At 37.5% G+C, this 17,923-nt stretch overlaps 1 protein-coding gene across 1 annotated transcript; it reads left to right on the top strand.

The window, feature by feature from the left end:
• The first annotated feature begins 6,999 nt into the window (after positions 1 to 6,999).
• LOC149679035 (uncharacterized) lies at positions 7,000 to 8,432 on the top strand. Its single transcript, XM_089835970.1, has 3 exons — positions 7,000 to 7,330; positions 7,390 to 7,855; positions 7,917 to 8,432. Exons 1-3 carry the CDS (start codon positions 7,047 to 7,049, stop codon positions 8,430 to 8,432), a joined length of 1,266 nt encoding a protein of 421 aa, XP_089692096.1. The 5' UTR covers positions 7,000 to 7,046.
• Positions 8,433 to 17,923: the final 9,491 nt, after the last annotated feature.

Here is a 17,923-nt window from a genome sequence, read left to right as displayed (position 1 = left end):
AGATTTTTCTCTATAGCACGTTTCCTTTGTAAAAAAATAAACCATAATACACCTAAATTTAAACTATTACTGGTATGATGTTTAAGTTTAAACCATGTAGAGACCATTTTCAGACCTCTAGTCTAGTGTTGACAGGCCAACTTGTGGGGCACTTGCTTTTTTGACATGTTTTATCATCATTTTGAGAAAAATTAGAGTACAAAAAGGGTTTTGCTTTTGTAAATGTTGTAGAGTAAATTAGATTAAACGCGTTTCTGGTGCTCGAAAAACTCTTAGTGAAAAGAGATTATTAAATTTAAGAAGAACGTCTAAATCTACTGCCTGAATATTATGGTCTCAAAAACCAATTTAATTTCCATTGCATTTGTACAAATCGCAAACTGTCTGCCTTTTTTCAGAAGGTTTAATACGGGAAAATTTACTGATTTTTCCATGCAATTTTACACTGCATTTTAAGATGATCAAATGGCTGACTTAATGCATATTAAGTTAGCCATTAGCACACTTCACTCCTGAAATACACTAACTTAAAGGGGTATAGTTCTGCACGTGAGAAATTTCCTACTACTCTTAAGGGTGTTAAGCGACACTCTTAAAGGTGTTATGCGACACTCCGAGAGGTGTTAAACGACATTCTGAAAGGTGTTAAGCGACACTCTTAAGGGTGTTAAGCGACACTCTTAAAGGTGTTAAGCGACACTCCGAGAGGTGTTAAGCGAAATTCTGAAAGATGTTATGCGACACTCTTAAATGTGTTATGCGACACTCTTAAAGGTGTTATGGAACACTCTTAAAGGTGTTATGCAACACTCTTAAAGGTGTTATGCAACACTCTTAAAGGTGTTATGCAACACTCTTAAAGGTGTTATGCAACACTCTTAAAGGTGTTATGCAACACTCCGAGAGGTGTTAAGCGACAATCTTAAGGTGTTATTCGACACTCTGAAAGGTGTTAAGCGACACTCTGAAAGGTGTTAAGCGACACTCTTAAAGGTGTTTTGCGACACTCTTAAAGGTGTTTTGCGACACTCTTAAAGGTGTTTTGCGACACTCTGAAAGGTGTTAAGCGACACTCTGAAAGATGTTTTGCGACACTCTTAAAGGTGTTATGCAACACTCCGAGAGGTGTTAAGCGACAATCTTAAGGTGTTATTCGACACTCTGAAAGGTGTTAAGCGACACTCTGAAAGGTGTTAAGCGACACTCTTAAAGGTGTTTTGCGGCACTCTTAAAGGTGTTTTGCGACACTCTGAAAGGTGTTAAGCGACACTCTGAAAGATGTTTTGCGACACTCTTAAAGGTGTTTTGCGACACTCTTAAAGGTGTTTTGCGACACTCTTAAAGGTGTTTTGCGACACTCTGAAAGGTGTTAAGCGACACTCTGAAAGGTGTTAAGCGACACTCTGAAAGATGTTTTGCGACACTCTTAAAGGTTTTATGCGACACTCTTATCTTTGACACCCATTGCTTAAAAGTGTTATTAAATCCTTTCAGGGGTGTAAAGGAACAACTGAAACGGTGTCAAATTTCGATCCATATAAACTAATTTTAAAGGTGTTAAAGAACACCTTAGAGTGTGTAATTTAACACCCTTTGGGTTGTAAACCAACACTGGAAATGGTGTTGAATTTAGCACCATCAAAAAGAGTTAAAAAGGTGTAGACTTACACCTCTATTTCTTAGAGTGTACAAAATCATAACATTTTCTTATTGCTGAATATTAAATGAAAATATGTTAAATATGTTTCGGCATTACGATTCCTTTAGTAGTTTTGTAGCTATAAAGCTCTGTTTCATTTCAATATTCCAAGAAATTATTTTATATTAATATTTCAAATTTGGTGTTTACTCTTTAGTTCAGCTTTACTACATTTATATATAGTGTAAACTTATACTTCTTGGTGAAGTGTTTTAAAAGAGTCACCAAGAGAGAAAAATTGAATATTTTTCAACCTAACACTGTTAAAATAAGAACCTCTATGAGGTGGTCATATGCTTTAGGGAGAGGGCGTTTGTCAGGGAGGGAAAGAACATCCGACGTCATTTTATACCTCTACTTAGGGGAGCGTTTGTAGGCGCGATGCTGAAGTTCCCCCGTTAGGGGGATGGAATCGAGGTAAGAGATATAAGCCTATGACGTGGCAAGAATGGGTTTGCCCTCTCCCTATAATATATGTCCAACGGATTTGAAACAAACGAGGGTTCTGAGTCAAAATAAATCAGGTTCAGATTTGAACTAAACCGGAGTCAAAGTCGAGCTACACGGGTTCTGACTTGACTGCAACACGGTTCTTAGGCTAACTCGATAGGGTTCAGAGTCGAACTACACAGCGTTCTGATTATAACTAAACAGGGTTCAGAGGCAAACTCGACAGGGTTCAGAGTCGAACTACACAGCGTTCGGATTATAACTAAACAGGGTTCTGGGTCGAACTAAACCGGGTTCTGGGTTTAACGCAATACAATTCTTAGCCGTACGAAGCGGGGTTCAGAGTCGAACTCAACACGGTTCTCAGTCAAACTACACATGGTTCCGATTACAACTGAACAAGGTTCTGATGTACACGCCACATGATTCAGGGAGGAACCTAATACGGTTCCAAAAGAAACTAACTTGGTTCAAAGAAAAACCCCAGCTCGGATCGTAGATGAACTCCTTAGGGCTTTATAGAGAACTCATATCAATGAGTTCTTTGTAGATCAAAAAAGGGTTTAAAATAGGGGACAAGCGTTAAGAACCCTTTTCTCGGCGAAGTAGAACCTTTTTTTCTTAGAGTGTGCAGGGATGGGTTTAAAAGAAAACCTTAGAACTTTTTTCCCATGATAAAAGTTATTAATTTTTGACACGCCTTATTATCATTTAGAAAAGACAAGTAGTTGCTACCCGACGTTGCACGATGATCTAAAAGGATTGGAAACCGGGAAGAGTTTCCAGTCTAAATTTATACTACGCACTAAATGTTCTCCGAACCCACTGGGAACAATAATTCTAAACTAACACAACTGAGAGATGAGGAATGGAGAAATAATTTTTTTGCGAGAAGCATCCTTTTTCCAGCGCGCACTATTAACTCCCCTCGACTCCCGCATTAAACCATACGACGTGGCTAAAATTATAAACGAATCTCATTTACATCGACAGTGATAGAATGATTACCCTTAACCCTAAATAGTGAGATACCCCTCTATGCGGTACAGTGCTAAAAATATTTCCGTAACCCTTAATAGTGAGGCTCAAGCCCGGTTCGACCCGAGGCTTGTGAAAATTTTATCGGGCCGGGCCGGGTCGGGCTTTTAAAATTTTAAAATTTTATCGGGCCGAGCCGGGTCGGGCTTTTAAAATTTCGAAAATTAACGGGCCGGGCTTTTGTTCATTTTTCAAAATTCGGGCCAGGCCGAACTAGATTCTCATTTAATCCAAAATTCAAATGAAAGATAATTTAAATGAGTATAAGGTTCTTAGAACAAGTGTGACGAACAATTATCGAATGAAATGAATAATTCAAGACGCTAAAGCAAATATGAATTCAGTTCATTGATTTTATGTAAAAAATATAAAAATTACAACTGCACTACGTGTAACGGGCCGGGCCGGGCCTGATCAATTCATGCAATGTGTCGGGCCGGGCCGGGCTTGGTTAATGCATGTAACGGGCCGGGCCGGACCGGACCGAAAATCCAACTATGTACTCGGACTCGGGCCGGGTTTCGGGCTTATTCAAAAGGCTAAAACCGGGCCTGGCTTGGGTCGGGCCTGAAAAATGCGGCCCGTGCAGGTCTCTGATAGTGACTGAATCCAATCTCCACATTCCAACCGACGATCATCCACAACCACCACTCACTCCCCCAACGGCTTCCATCCCATGCAAAACTAATACCCACATCGTAGATGGCCATCAAACGATGTGCCTAATGAATGCTGTCAAATTGGATATGCATAAATACTATCGTAATATGGATTCCCAACTAGACCAAGAAAGCTGGTCACCATTTAAGCGCAGATGTGAAACGGCTGTAAATCGATTTGGAAATAGATAGGTCACTTGGATAAACGGAGCTATACCTCTCCAGAGAATCCTGAATGGTGGTTTGAAATTTTACCCATGCATTGAGAGAGAAAAAGATACGAATTTCCCTCTCGCTCAGAAAAAGGTTGAAGGGTTACAAGTCATATGTTTACTCTGCTGAGCGGGTGCATAATTAAAATGCCTTGTGGAATTACCTAAGAGATGGGAATCCATAATAGCATTCATACATATCCTTGCATTAAACCAACCAATTTTATTTTGTTACTGTTTGTCCTAGATATTTCTCAAAATAAAACTTTGGTTAAATGTAATACTAAAACAACTTTATCTCATCCAATTTTGTAGAACCTCATACACGAAACCTTTGTTCATCACCCACGGATCTACTTTCGTTTGACTAATTAGGTCCTCCAAGTTGTCAATAAAAGGGAAACTTTCGAGATAAAATTCGGATTTCAAAAAACATCCCAAGTAGCACAGGAAGAAAGTGAGCGACGTGAATAGAAGAATTTTGACACTTGGATGATCTTCCCAAGAGTTCAGAGCTAAAATTTGAAAATTGGTATTAACGCAAAACTGTTTTAGTCTGATGACGGTCGTTAACAACTCTGATGGTTTTCTTAAATTTATTATGAAATTTCTTCCTGTTGCACTAGAAGAAAATGTTTTAACTTAGAGCAAAAGATAAGCTTTATGAACGGCAATGGTATGTACTCCTTTTAAGTTTAAATGTATAGATCCTTAGTGACATGAAGTTCTATGGTTTTTTTTACTCGTGCGGGGGAGAATCCCCCCCTCGCACGAGTATTGCTCCCGGTTTTTCAAGGTCTCTCTCTCATAGCTTTGGCAATGCATGGCGACAGGAATACCATGTGTTCGGGGCTTTTCATCCCCGTCACTCCGATTTGGATATTTTTTAAAGTAAACACTTATTTGGTGACTCCACCAGAACGAACTCTAGTTGAATCCACAAAAAAGGATAAATAGACTCCGCCTCCTCCTAAGCCCGAGATGGTGACTTAGTTTAAGGAGGTGGCGCGCGGTGCTTTAGGCATGGTGCAGGTGGATAGCTTAAGTCTTTAGAAGGAGTTGTCTGCTGCGAGTTCTGCTGTTTATATTTATAAGACTCTCTCACAGGGCCGGAAATAAGAAAAATTTCTTATAGGACATGTGTCCAGTGACCCCCTGTTTGACTTGAAAATTTATTGGACATTGTCCACTAGAATGCGCAAAAATAGTGTTGCATCTCCATAGTCTAGCTATCAAAACTTGGGAAAATTTTTTGGTCAAACTGTCCAGTGACCCCCTTAGTTTTTGAAAAAATTATGGGACATTTTAAAATTTTATTGGACAATGTCCAGTGTCCTGTGCTTATTTCCGGCCTTGCTCTCTCACCACTGGAGGTATCATGTATGGCGTCTAGTAAAGAAATTTCGCGCTGTACTTTAGGCATGTTGCAGGTGGATTGTGAATAGCTTAAGTCTTTAGAAGGAGTTGTCTGCTGCGAGTTCTGTTGTTTATATTTATTGGACTCTCTAACAACCAGTCTGGGAAATAAGGATATTTTTTAAACTAGTCCTTGGGACCAGTGACCCCCCTAGTCCCCGAAATAATTAACTGGTCTCCGGACTGGTCCCAGCCTTTGTTCTCCTATAGATTTGCAATTAATAAACTGGTCCCCAGGACCAGTAACCCCCACTTCTTGAATTAAAAAACTAGTCCAAGCAATTAATAAACTGGTTTTGGACCAGAGGAAGTGTGCTATTTCCCAGACTGCTAACAACTGGAGGTATGGCGTCTAGTAAAGGAATTTTTATCAAATGCTCGCTTTTTTTAGCCCCTATTGTTTCACTTTTTTATTATCTTACATATCCCGCACGAGTGTCCTTTCTGCTGGGGCAGCTTGTTAAACTCAAGCCCTATGAAATGTATATTTTACCTCTCCGAGTGACGTATGTCACGGAGAGGTTCTAATTTCAACGTGTCTGTGTATGTGTGTGTGTCTGTCTGTCTGTAACTTACACCCCAGGGGACCGCGTTCGCAGTTTGCAAATCGGAGCAAACGTGTTCTCAATTTCCGGAAATTTCGAAAATTGTATTACACTTACAGGTTATTACTCCATTACCTGTCTAACACCACCACCCTCTAGTCTTTGTCCATCCCACATTGACACCAGTCTGTATACACTTGCTTCTAATCACCACCCTCTTGTGGCCTTTGTCCATCTCACATGGACATTTGTCTGTACACACTGGCTTCTAATCACCACCGACATCTCTTCTTTGTCCATCCCACATGGACACCAGCCTGTGCACACTAGCTTCTAATCAACACCGACATCTGCCCTTTGTGCATCCCACATGGACGCCAGTCTGTACACACTGGCTTCTAAGCACCACCATCTTCTGGTCTTTGTCCATCTCACATGGACGACAGTCTGTACACACTGGCTTCTAACACCACCATCTTCTAGTCTTTGTTTTTGTCCATCCCCCTTGGACACCAGTCTGTACACACTTGCTTCTACTCCATCAGCATTAAGGTTAAGACGTACGCGGGGATCGGCTAAGGTTTCGAGAAATGTCTAGCCTCCCAATGGCGGAGCTTCCACCAAAGGTTCACGAAATTGCGCTGTTCTTACCTGTAGCTGCGATATGAAACCTTTATATACTACCTATTTGAGTAAGGCGAAGCAACCGGCGTATGCTTCATTTCAAACGCTAATATTAGCAGAAGCGCATGACATACGAAGTGATTTTCTAGACTCTTTGGTAGACCCGTCTTATACGGAAAGATTTTTATTTTAGTCGGCACTAGCCACCTATGGGGGGATACTGACAAAAACTGCATCAATTTATTAGGGTTGCCGTCTGGCGAGAATAAGGGGAACTATTTCTAGGCGGTGACATATGCGTGAAAAATGTATAAGCCAATCACATTCTAAGTTGAAAATTCGTCTGCTATCTAGTCGTCGCCTTACTCAGTCTGTATCGGAACTTCGTAAAATTATATGAAAAATGGATTTGAAAAAGATTACAGATTATATCGAATTAGAAATAAAAAAGGAGTTACACGTCGCTTTTAATGAAAAAAGAACCCAGTGTCATAGATTTATTATTCAATCAGATTATTGGAGTATTTTTATAGAAAGTCTAGGCACGTGTGTCCACGAAGTTAAAGATGTATTCGAGTTCCTAAAATTTGGTACAAAATTAAGAGGTGAATTTAATTTCCAATTCGACGATTACAACAACACAGATTTGCAAGAACTCTTCAACTTTTACTTGTGTAGTGTTTACAGGTATGTTAAACTTTTATTGTATATGAAGTGGGGATAAATCAAATCTGGTTCTTTTTAAGATTTGTTCATAGCGATAGAGTAGACGAAGAAAACGAAAACATAGACTGTGATATTGAAGATGATTTGATCTGTGATGAGGATAAAACTACAACTAATGTAATAAAAGAGAAAGAAATAAAGGTCAACCCTTCTAATTTCAAGGAAGAAAGCCTAAGTGGCATTTTAAGACTTGGAGGAGGAACATTAGGAGAGTTGTGGAGGGTATCCAAGCGCTTAAAAGAATCAACACGCCACACCATGAAAACCAAAATCCTCTATGGGCAAGTATACAGATTGTGTTTCAAAACCTCATTAGATGACGAAGAGAAGGAAATGCAGTTGCCAGTAGAATTAAAACAACAAGATAGAGGAGGTATGTTTTTTCCGAAAGAGGTTCTACAAGAGTTTGTACGGGAAGTAAACAACACAGTCCGATTGCATGCAAACTCTGAGACTTTGAAGCAACATGGGAAAAATATGATTAAGGTAAGACAACCTGTTTGGTCAAAGAAAATATGTGCCTCTAATTAAATAACATTATTATAAGGTGTGCGCTTCAAAGGTAAAGGAAAACCACAAAATTGAAGAAACGTTTCAGGAAGGAATAAAGAAAATTCCTGGATTGTTGGAACAGTTTAGCGAAGATAGTATTAATCTTTTTTATAAGATCTGGTTGCGAAAAATAACACATGCGAGGATTCAAGAGTTTATCAGTATTAAAAGTGGAAGTATGAGCAAAGGAGGACACAATCTTAGGGACAATTTATACGGACAACTTAAGAAGCTATACGCCAAAACCAAAAATAACAACAAAGAGTCAAAAAAGACGGACATGATTACTGAAAAAGAAAACCCAAACTTGATTAGAACAAAAAGAAAATCTACAGTAGAACAGAAAGATGAACCTAAAAAAAAATCAGCAAAGAAAACCTCAAAGAAAGCTACAGCGGAAACGCAGAAGAAAGTTACTAAAGGAGCGGCAAAGAGAGGCTCAAAAAAAATTACAAAAGAAGGGGCGAAAAAATTACAAAGAAAGGAGCAAAAACATAAATACAAAGAATAATAATACGAGTGACGTATGTCACGGAGAGGTTCTAATTTCGACGTGTCTGTGTGTCTGTCTGTGTGTGTGTCTGTCTGTCCGTTGTTACACCCACGTGACCGAGTTCGCAGTTTGCAAATCGGAGCAAACGTGTATTCAATTTCCAGACTGCATTTACAGTCCCGGAAATTGTATTCCACTTACAGGCTATTACTCCATTACCTGTCTAACAACTCTGTTCATTTGTCCACCCCACATGGACACCAGTCTGAACTTACTAACTTCTAAACACCACCATCTTCTAGTCTTTCGCCCATTCCACATGGGCACCAGTTTGTACTTACTGGCTTCTAAACACCTCCACCTTCTCGTCTCTGTCCATTCCACATGGACACCAGTCTGTACACCTGGCTTCTAACACCACCATCTTCTGGTCTTTGCTTTTGTCCATCCCACATGGACACTAGTCTGTACACCTGGCTTCTAACACCACCATCATCCTCAAGGTTAAGACATACGCGGCGATCGGCTAGGGTTACGAGAAACGTCTAGCCTTCCATTGACGGGGTCTTCCGCCAAGGTTCACGCAATTGCGATGTTCTTATCCATAGCTGCGATTCGAAACCCTTATATACTACCTATTTGAGTAAGGCGACGCAACGGGCGTATGCTTCATTTCAAACGCCAATATTAGTCAGGTCTCTCAAGAATGTTTAATTGTTCTTTATCAAAACGATGTAACGCTCAATAAGGCAAACAACTGACGAAGAAAATATTTAATATTAATTATATTTATTTCAATATTTAAGATAATCTTGTTTCTCAACTCAAAATTAATACGGAAAGAGTTAAAAAGCAGCTTATGTTTTAGTCTGTGTGTGTCCGTCCATTGTTACACTAGTGCGTTAGCAGTTAGCCTTGTTTTGATGTGTAAAGAAATCCTACAGAACCTTAATATTCCCTTTTTCCATAATATAAAGTGAATATGTGGAAGTATTTTTCGTAATTATGATGCATTTAGTACTTTTGTAGCTTTAAAGCTCTGTTTAATTTTGATATTCCAAAGATTTGTTTTAATATTGTTATTTGAAATGGCTGTTTATATATTACTTAAGCTATACTACAACTGTATATAGAATAATCCTTGGTTTAGTGATTACATGAAGAAAACTAAGACCTAGACTCCGGCGGGTATAACAAGCGCGCATTATCCGCAATAGGATTAGTGAAACAAAGAGTAAATAATTGAGGCCTGAGGTGAAGTAAACTTTTGGCTTTGATTTTCGTGTCTGAAATGAAGAGACATTAACGGCTCAGAGTGAGCCGAAAGTTAAATACACTCTTAAATAATCAGGTTAAGATTTTATAATAGAAGAAAAGATGGTGGCAATTAGATTAGTAAAAGGGCTTATGGTAAACGGGTAGTAGGTACAGACTTATTATTCCATTTATGGTGCGCATTGACTATTAGTGCGTCTAGCTACAATTTAGCTTTGGTGTTATTTAACGTTAACATTCATGTTGGCAAACTAAGAATATTGTTGAGGTGAGACGAGACGATAGTGTTTACACTGCAAACCAGTTGTGAATGTAGCTATCAGAATATACGGTAAACAGCTGAAGCGTAGACTTCATTTCCTGTTCTTTTCCCCATTGACTGATTCCCATGTGTCCAAGATTTGGATGTAAAATGTCGTCTGCTTTACTGTACATTCGCTATGTTTGGAATACTGCTTCAATATTTCGTAAATTTTTACTTCAAAAAAGTGAAATAATTCCATATCTAGGTAAATAAGTTTGTAGTAGTAGACCTCTTGACTCGGAGAGGTAATATTTTGGTTTTCCCAACTTGTTTTGGCTTTGAAACAACCCCATACCAAACTACCAGGGAATGTTTATTCAACTGCTACTGGGTTATTTTTTAACCAAATGTTAGTCAAAATTCAAATAGCCCAACTCATTCAACCCATGAGTTTTAAGAGAGTATAGCTTAAGTAATATATAAACAGCCATTTCATATAATAATATTAAAAATGTCCTTGGAATATCAAAATGAAAGAGATCTTTCAAGCTACAAAACTGCTAAAGGCATCGTAATTACGAAAAATACTTCCACATATTCACTTTATATTATGGAAAAAGGGAATATTAAGGTTCTGTATGATTTCTTTACACATAAACACAAGGCGAACTGCTAACGCGACGAACTAGTGTAACAATGGACGGACACACACAGACAAAAACATAGACTGCTTTTTTACTCTTTCCGTATTAATTTTGAGTTGAGAAACAAGATTATCTTAGATATTAAAATAAATATAATTAATATTAAATATTTTCTTCTTTAATTGTTCGCCTTATTGAGCGTTACATCGTTTTGATGAAGAATAATTAAACATTCTTGAGACTTGACTAATATCAGAAGCGCATGACATACGAAGTGATTTTCTATTATGCATAACATAGCGGCCGTCTTATACGGAAAGCTTTTACCATCAAGGGGGGGAAAATGTCAGCCCCCTTTCCAACTTTATTTTTCCTCTCGCGCCGAGAAATCCAAGCGGGTGGGGTTTGGGTGGAGTTTGTAGGACAGGCTGGGAAATAGCACACTTCCTCTGGTCCAAAACCAGTTTATTAATTGCTTGGACTAGTTTTTTAATTCAAGAATTGGGGGTTACTGGTCCTCGGGACCAGTTTATTAATTGCAAATCTATTGGAGAACAAAGGCTGGGACCAGTCCAGAGACCAGTTAATTATTTCGGGGACTAGAGGGGTCACTGGTCCCAAGGACTAGTTTAAAAAATATCCTTATTTCCCAGCCTGTTGTAGGAGCAGCCAAAACATTTCAGCCAATAATGATCCAACGGGTTTCGTGACGTAAAAATTGTCTGCTACAGCGCTACGTTAGGTTTTTAATTTTAAAGCGAGCGGCGAAATGGATGGATCTTCATTAAATAAAGTTACTGTAGCCACCCAATGTAGCCAAAATGCAAAAATCCTTAGAGATAGGGGTTCTCAAACCACGAAACAGAAGAAGCAAGTACCCAAACAAAGATAGAAAATCCGTCGAACCATAACCAAAAGCCAAGGCCTAAGGAGGTGTCTAAGCAGGTTGCCGTTGCAATTCAGTGCAAACCATCAACAAACAGTAAGTGTTACAAAAACAATTTTAAATTAAATTGTTGGGCATCAAAGAAGGTAGTTCCTAATTGAAATAAAAATTTATAGATTTTATGTCACAAACTATGACTTTGAACACAAATAACGCCACACAGACCAACGACCTAGTAACTTGTTCGGTAGAAAAAGGAATATTTGCGTCAAAGGATATTGGAGCACTTTTATTGCAGGAAATTTTTGATAAATGCCGAACCCTGGAATTGAATATAAAAGTAATAATTTTGTGTCATCTAAGACAAAGGCTATAGTCTAAGGAATTTGAAGCAACACTTAATCATTTAATGTGAAAGTAAATTTTTCTTATGTAGCCTGCGATAACGTAAGTCTGTCAAGAAACAAAAGATATAATTTTATTTAAAGATGTTCTTTACTTCAATTTAAATTGCCGGGAAGAACATTTAAGATTTATTTGGAATTTATAAAAATATACCGCAATTTTGCACTGGCATAACGTCCTGCCTTTGCTCGTATTAATTTGGGCTTCGTAAACTGATTTTTTATGCTATACTTTTAACATCTATGTTTAAGTGTTTCATATCCATGCTATAAGCAAATTAAAATTCTAATCCCCTTTTGACTGAGATATAGTTTTATAATAATTTTTGTTTTAATTTTCAGAGTTATTTTAATTTCCGTCGGGAAAAGTCAGTTTCAATAACAAATGGAAAGAATGTAGGACTTTTGCCAGAAGATGTTGATCCAGTTCAACTAATTATAACAGAAACCGGAAAATGCACCATTTTAGTCCCTTTTCGTCCAGTTGAAACGAAACAGTTAATTAGTCAAGATAATTCAATTAACTGGGTAGACGTAGAAGACACTTTAAATTTTGTGAAGGGTTTAAATTTAAAATTTTGCCCGGGAATAAAATGTAACTCGGAATTAGCTTCTGGCCCAAATTTCAAAATCTTTGCAGCACCATTTCAAAGAGTTCAGTCAACTCTATGCAAAGTATTTCACACTTCGCAAAAACATTCGAAAATTGGGCAGTGTACTTTCTGCTTGAGAAGCTCGAAAACTCTCTCAGACAAAAAGAAGCGCAAACTACAACAGTACCCAGTTATGAAAGTGAAGAGGACAAAAGTGGAGAGCAAATGTCCCATATCTATACTCTCACCCGAAGCCTTAAAACCAGATTATCGAGCATCAAAAGAAGCAGAAGATATTTGACAAATAGAATTTCAAAGCTCGAAGCTCAGCTCGCGCATAAGGATTTGTTGTTAAATGAGGAGCAATCAGATGAAATTGATTCTATTTTAAAAGTTTTGAAATCTGATTTTAAAGATGATGTAGAGAGGGCTATTGAGGAATCGGGCGAAAATTCCGAGTTATTGAAATTGGCGTGGCAAAGAGATACAGAGAAAAAAGTAAAAGATGACAAGACAGCTTTTTATACAGATCAAAAAAAATGCGAAGAAAGCAACACTGGAAATCGTTGGAGCCCTATAACCATAAGAATAGCTCTCTCTGTATTTTCTAGAAGTCCTGCAGCTTATAAAGCACTCAAGTCTTTCAACATTTTTAAATTACCATCTGCTAGCACTTTAAAAAAAAGGTCCCAAGTCTACGACAACACTCCTGGAATTAATCACAGATATCTGTGTGAACAGCAACAAAAATACGAAGAATTTAAGGCCTTAAAACAAAAGAAGGGTTCCCCAATTCCCAAAGGAGATGGGGTTTTAATCTTTGATGAAGTCAAAGTTATTGAGAAACTTATTTGGAACTCAAAAAATCACCAATTCGTAGGTTTTGCCATGGATGAAAAAGACTTTCCTCTTCTAAATGATATTTCCAGCGTCCCATCAGAACCAAAACCAACTCAATACGTCCTGCAATTTCTCTGGCGTGACTTGACTTCCAATTTCGATTTAATTGGTCCTTACTACACTTTCGGTTCTCCTGTTAGACAAGAAAAGCTACTTCCTTGTATACTCGAAACTCTACGTACTTTCAATGCTTATGGATTTGGTACTTCAGTTCTGATCCCTTACAAAAATCTTCTTAAGAGTTCTAAAGGAATTTCTTTGGTACCCTACGGAGCCCTTGGGATAATTTTCTAAAGAAACTATTTCCAAAGACTTCCTTGGAATTTCCTTAAGAATTCTTGAGACAAATTTCGAAAGAATGTCTTGGGATTATTTTCTAAAGAAATTCTTTAGGGATTCTAGAGATAAATTTCTTAAGAAGGTCTAGGGATTATTTTCTAAAGAAATTCATTAGGAATTCTAGAGATAAATTTCCAAAGAATGTCGAGGGATTATTTTCTAAAGAAATTCTTTAGGAATTCTAGAGATAAATTTGCAAAGAATGTCTTCGGACTATTTTCTAAAGAAATTCTTTAGGCATTCTAGAGATAAATTTCCAAAGAACTTCTTGGGATTATTTTCTAAAGAAATTCTTTAGGAATTCTAGAGATAAATTTCCTAAGAAGGTCTGGGGATTATTTTCTAAAGAAATTCTTTAGGAATTCTAGAGATAAATTTCCTAAGAAGGTCTGGGGATTATTTTCTAAAGAAATTCTTTAGAAATTCTAGAGATAAATTTCCAAAGAATGTTTTGGAATTATTTTCTAAAGAAATTCTTTAGAAATTCTTGAGATAAATTTCCAAAGAACGTCTAGGGAATATTTTCCAACGAAATTCTTTAGGAATTCTTGAGATCAATTTCCAAAGAAAGTCTAGGGTTTATTTTCCAACGAAATTCGTTTATTATTCAAGAGAAAAATTTCCAAAGAAGGTTTATTTTCCAACGAAATTAGTTACGAATTTTAGAGATGAATTTCAAAAGGCTAGATATATTGCAATTATGCTTTACATATAATTATCTCAAAATATTTTACCCAAATTGTTTAGCTAAAGTTTTCCTAGATAGAAATTAACTTTATGGTTAAAAAAAAAAATAAAAACGTTTCACGAAGGCTTGTCCCGTAGCTAAGGCTCAGCAAGCGCTGAAATGGAATGTCATATTTACCTATTTTATATTTATTTATTTTTTGCCTCTAATAATCCGTGAGGTATTTATGTAATGGATAAAATAGATTAAAAGTAAAATAAGAGTTATTAAAATCGTTATGTTTAGATTTACAGGGAGTATAAGCTGTCAGTCGGAATTTTTGCTTAATTATCTTATGGCATGTTTTATCTTTATTTCGAGCGTAATTAGAATCCAAAATAAATATTTTTTTAAAAACATTGTAGAGAAAACTAGCTTAAACGCGTTTCTGATACTCAAAAAACTTTCAGTGAATATACATTATTAAATTTAACAACAACGTCTGTATCTACTGCTTGGCCGTTGAAGCCTCCAAAACCCACTTAGTACCCCATACAATTGCACAAGGTTAAAACTTTCTGTCGTTTACGGATGTTTTAAGTCGATAAAATGTCTGACTTTAAAAGCAATTTCACATTGCATGCGAAAACTTAACTCGCTATAAGGGGTGTAGTTCAGCATATAAGAACTACACTTTCTGTATTGGGATATGGTTCTGCATGTAAGAACTGTGCTCGTTTCAAGTGGCTAAATTAATTTACCACTTCTCTATATATTTCCCAAGAAATTTCTTCGATATTTCCCACGAAAATTCCAAAGACAATTCCCAAGAAAATTCCAAAGATATTTCCCAAGTAAATTCCAAAGACATTTCACAAGTAAATTCCAAAGACATTTCAAAAGAAAATTCCAAAGACATTTCAAAAGAAAATTCCAAAGACATTTCAAAAGAAAATTCCAAAGATATTTCCCAAGAAAATTCCAAAGATATTTCCCCAAGATATTTCCCCGAGATATTTCCAAAGACATTTCTCAAGAAAATTCCAAAGATATTTCCAAGAAAATTCCAAAGGTATTTCCCAAGAAAATTCCAAAGATATTTCCCAAGAAATTTCCAAAGATATTTCCCAAGAAAATTCCAAAGATATTTCCAAAGTAGTTTCCAAAGAAAAAGAGGCCAATATTCCCCAATTTCCTAAAGAACGCCTTAAGGATTTCCATAGAAATTTCCCAAGGAATTTTCTTAAGAGTTCTTAAGAAGATTTTTGTAAGGGATGTGTGATGGAGCCAGTTCCAACTTAGCAGTTATTAAAAAAACGATGGGTGGCCAGAAAGCTTTTTCATACAACATAGAAGACGCTGCAAAAGGTTACGAAATTTGCCCTAGTTTTGAAAATCCTTTCTGGGAAGGACGTAAAATTTACTGGATGATTTGCCCATCACATGAATTGAAGAGCCTGATTAACTCATTATACTCATCATACACTTCAAGGACTAAATCTTTTCAAAGAAACGGGGTGGAATTTGGTTGGCTTAACCTAATAGATATGAATCAACGGGAAATTGAACGGCAGAAAAATGGTCTTTTGCGGTATGTCCCCAAAATGCACAAAAGTTATATAACCAGAGATGCATGGACGAAATTGAACGTAAAGCCAGCTAAAATAATGCAGCAGCCTCAAGTCATATCAGAACTTTACGCGCATTCTCAGAATCCCAGTGAGTTTATGCCCAGTCGTCGAAGCGCTTTCGAATGTTATCTCTATTTACGATCATGTAGCCAGCTCTTTGAAAATGGATTTCTATCCAAAGGTAAAGTTTGCTCCATGGCAGATAAGGAAGTGAAATCGGTGAAAGAGGGTTATCAATATTTTGCGGATTGGCTGACTGAAATTCTAACAGAACAACCCGATATAAATTTGCGTGCACCAAAACAGAAAGAATTTCTGTCCTGGCAAACTTGGGACTTGCTGAGAATAACAGTTTTTGGATTTCTCAAGTTTACAGAAGAATTTTTGAGCAGATACCCTGATAATTTCATAACACCATCGAGAATAAATGGAAGCGCTGTGGAGTCGCTCTTTTCACAACTTAAGTACGCTAGCGGTAGCAAGCTTAGCGGAGTCAATTACAGTTCTACCCAAAAGGCTGTAAGAATTGTTAAAAACATTCACAGTGGCAATTTTTCAAATACCTCATATCGTGATGAAAAGCTGCATTTTGTAGACAACTAGATTAATTTTAGATATTGGAAAATCTGGGACTCGTTAGAAAAGTACCCAGAACATGTTTATGGTTAAATCAATAAATAATTCTTACTTCTTCATCACAAAAACGCTTTATTGCACTTTCAATTAATTCTTCAAATAAAATTTAGTTTTAAAATGGTAATGACTAGTTAATATTAAAACAAAGTTTTTCGTTTAACAGAGATCACAGATGATTTTGGACTTAAATTGATAGTATCACATTTTTGGTTTAAAATATTTCTTGGTAAAGGACTAGTTGTTGTATTATTCTTTGTATTTATGTTTTTGCTCCTTTCTTTGTCTGTAACTTACACCCCAGGGGACCGCGTTCGCAGTTTGCAAATCGGAGCAAACGTGTTCTCAATTTCCGGAAATTTCGAAAATTGTATTACACTTACAGGTTATTACTCCATTACCTGTCTAACACCACCACCCTCTAGTCTTTGTCCATCCCACATTGACACCAGTCTGTATACACTTGCTTCTAATCACCACCCTCTTGTGGCCTTTGTCCATCTCACATGGACATTTGTCTGTACACACTGGCTTCTAATCACCACCGACATCTCTTCTTTGTCCATCCCACATGGACACCAGCCTGTGCACACTAGCTTCTAATCAACACCGACATCTGCCCTTTGTGCATCCCACATGGACGCCAGTCTGTACACACTGGCTTCTAAGCACCACCATCTTCTGGTCTTTGTCCATCTCACATGGACGACAGTCTGTACACACTGGCTTCTAACACCACCATCTTCTAGTCTTTGTTTTTGTCCATCCCCCTTGGACACCAGTCTGTACACACTTGCTTCTACTCCATCAGCATTAAGGTTAAGACGTACGCGGGGATCGGCTAAGGTTTCGAGAAATGTCTAGCCTCCCAATGGCGGAGCTTCCACCAAAGGTTCACGAAATTGCGCTGTTCTTACCTGTAGCTGCGATATGAAACCTTTATATACTACCTATTTGAGTAAGGCGAAGCAACCGGCGTATGCTTCATTTCAAACGCTAATATTAGCAGAAGCGCATGACATACGAAGTGATTTTCTAGACTCTTTGGTAGACCCGTCTTATACGGAAAGATTTTTATTTTAGTCGGCACTAGCCACCTATGGGGGGATACTGACAAAAACTGCATCAATTTATTAGGGTTGCCGTCTGGCGAGAATAAGGGGAACTATTTCTAGGCGGTGACATATGCGTGAAAAATGTATAAGCCAATCACATTCTAAGTTGAAAATTCGTCTGCTATCTAGTCGTCGCCTTACTCAGTCTGTATCGGAACTTCGTAAAATTATATGAAAA

This window comes from Phalangium opilio, unplaced genomic scaffold, assembly GCF_054372755.1.
Source record: "Phalangium opilio isolate 3A_F unplaced genomic scaffold, DU_Popi_V2 ptg000042l_1, whole genome shotgun sequence".
Lineage (NCBI taxonomy): Eukaryota > Metazoa > Arthropoda > Arachnida > Opiliones > Phalangiidae > Phalangium > Phalangium opilio.
This window is presented reverse-complemented; position numbering and strand designations above follow the sequence as displayed.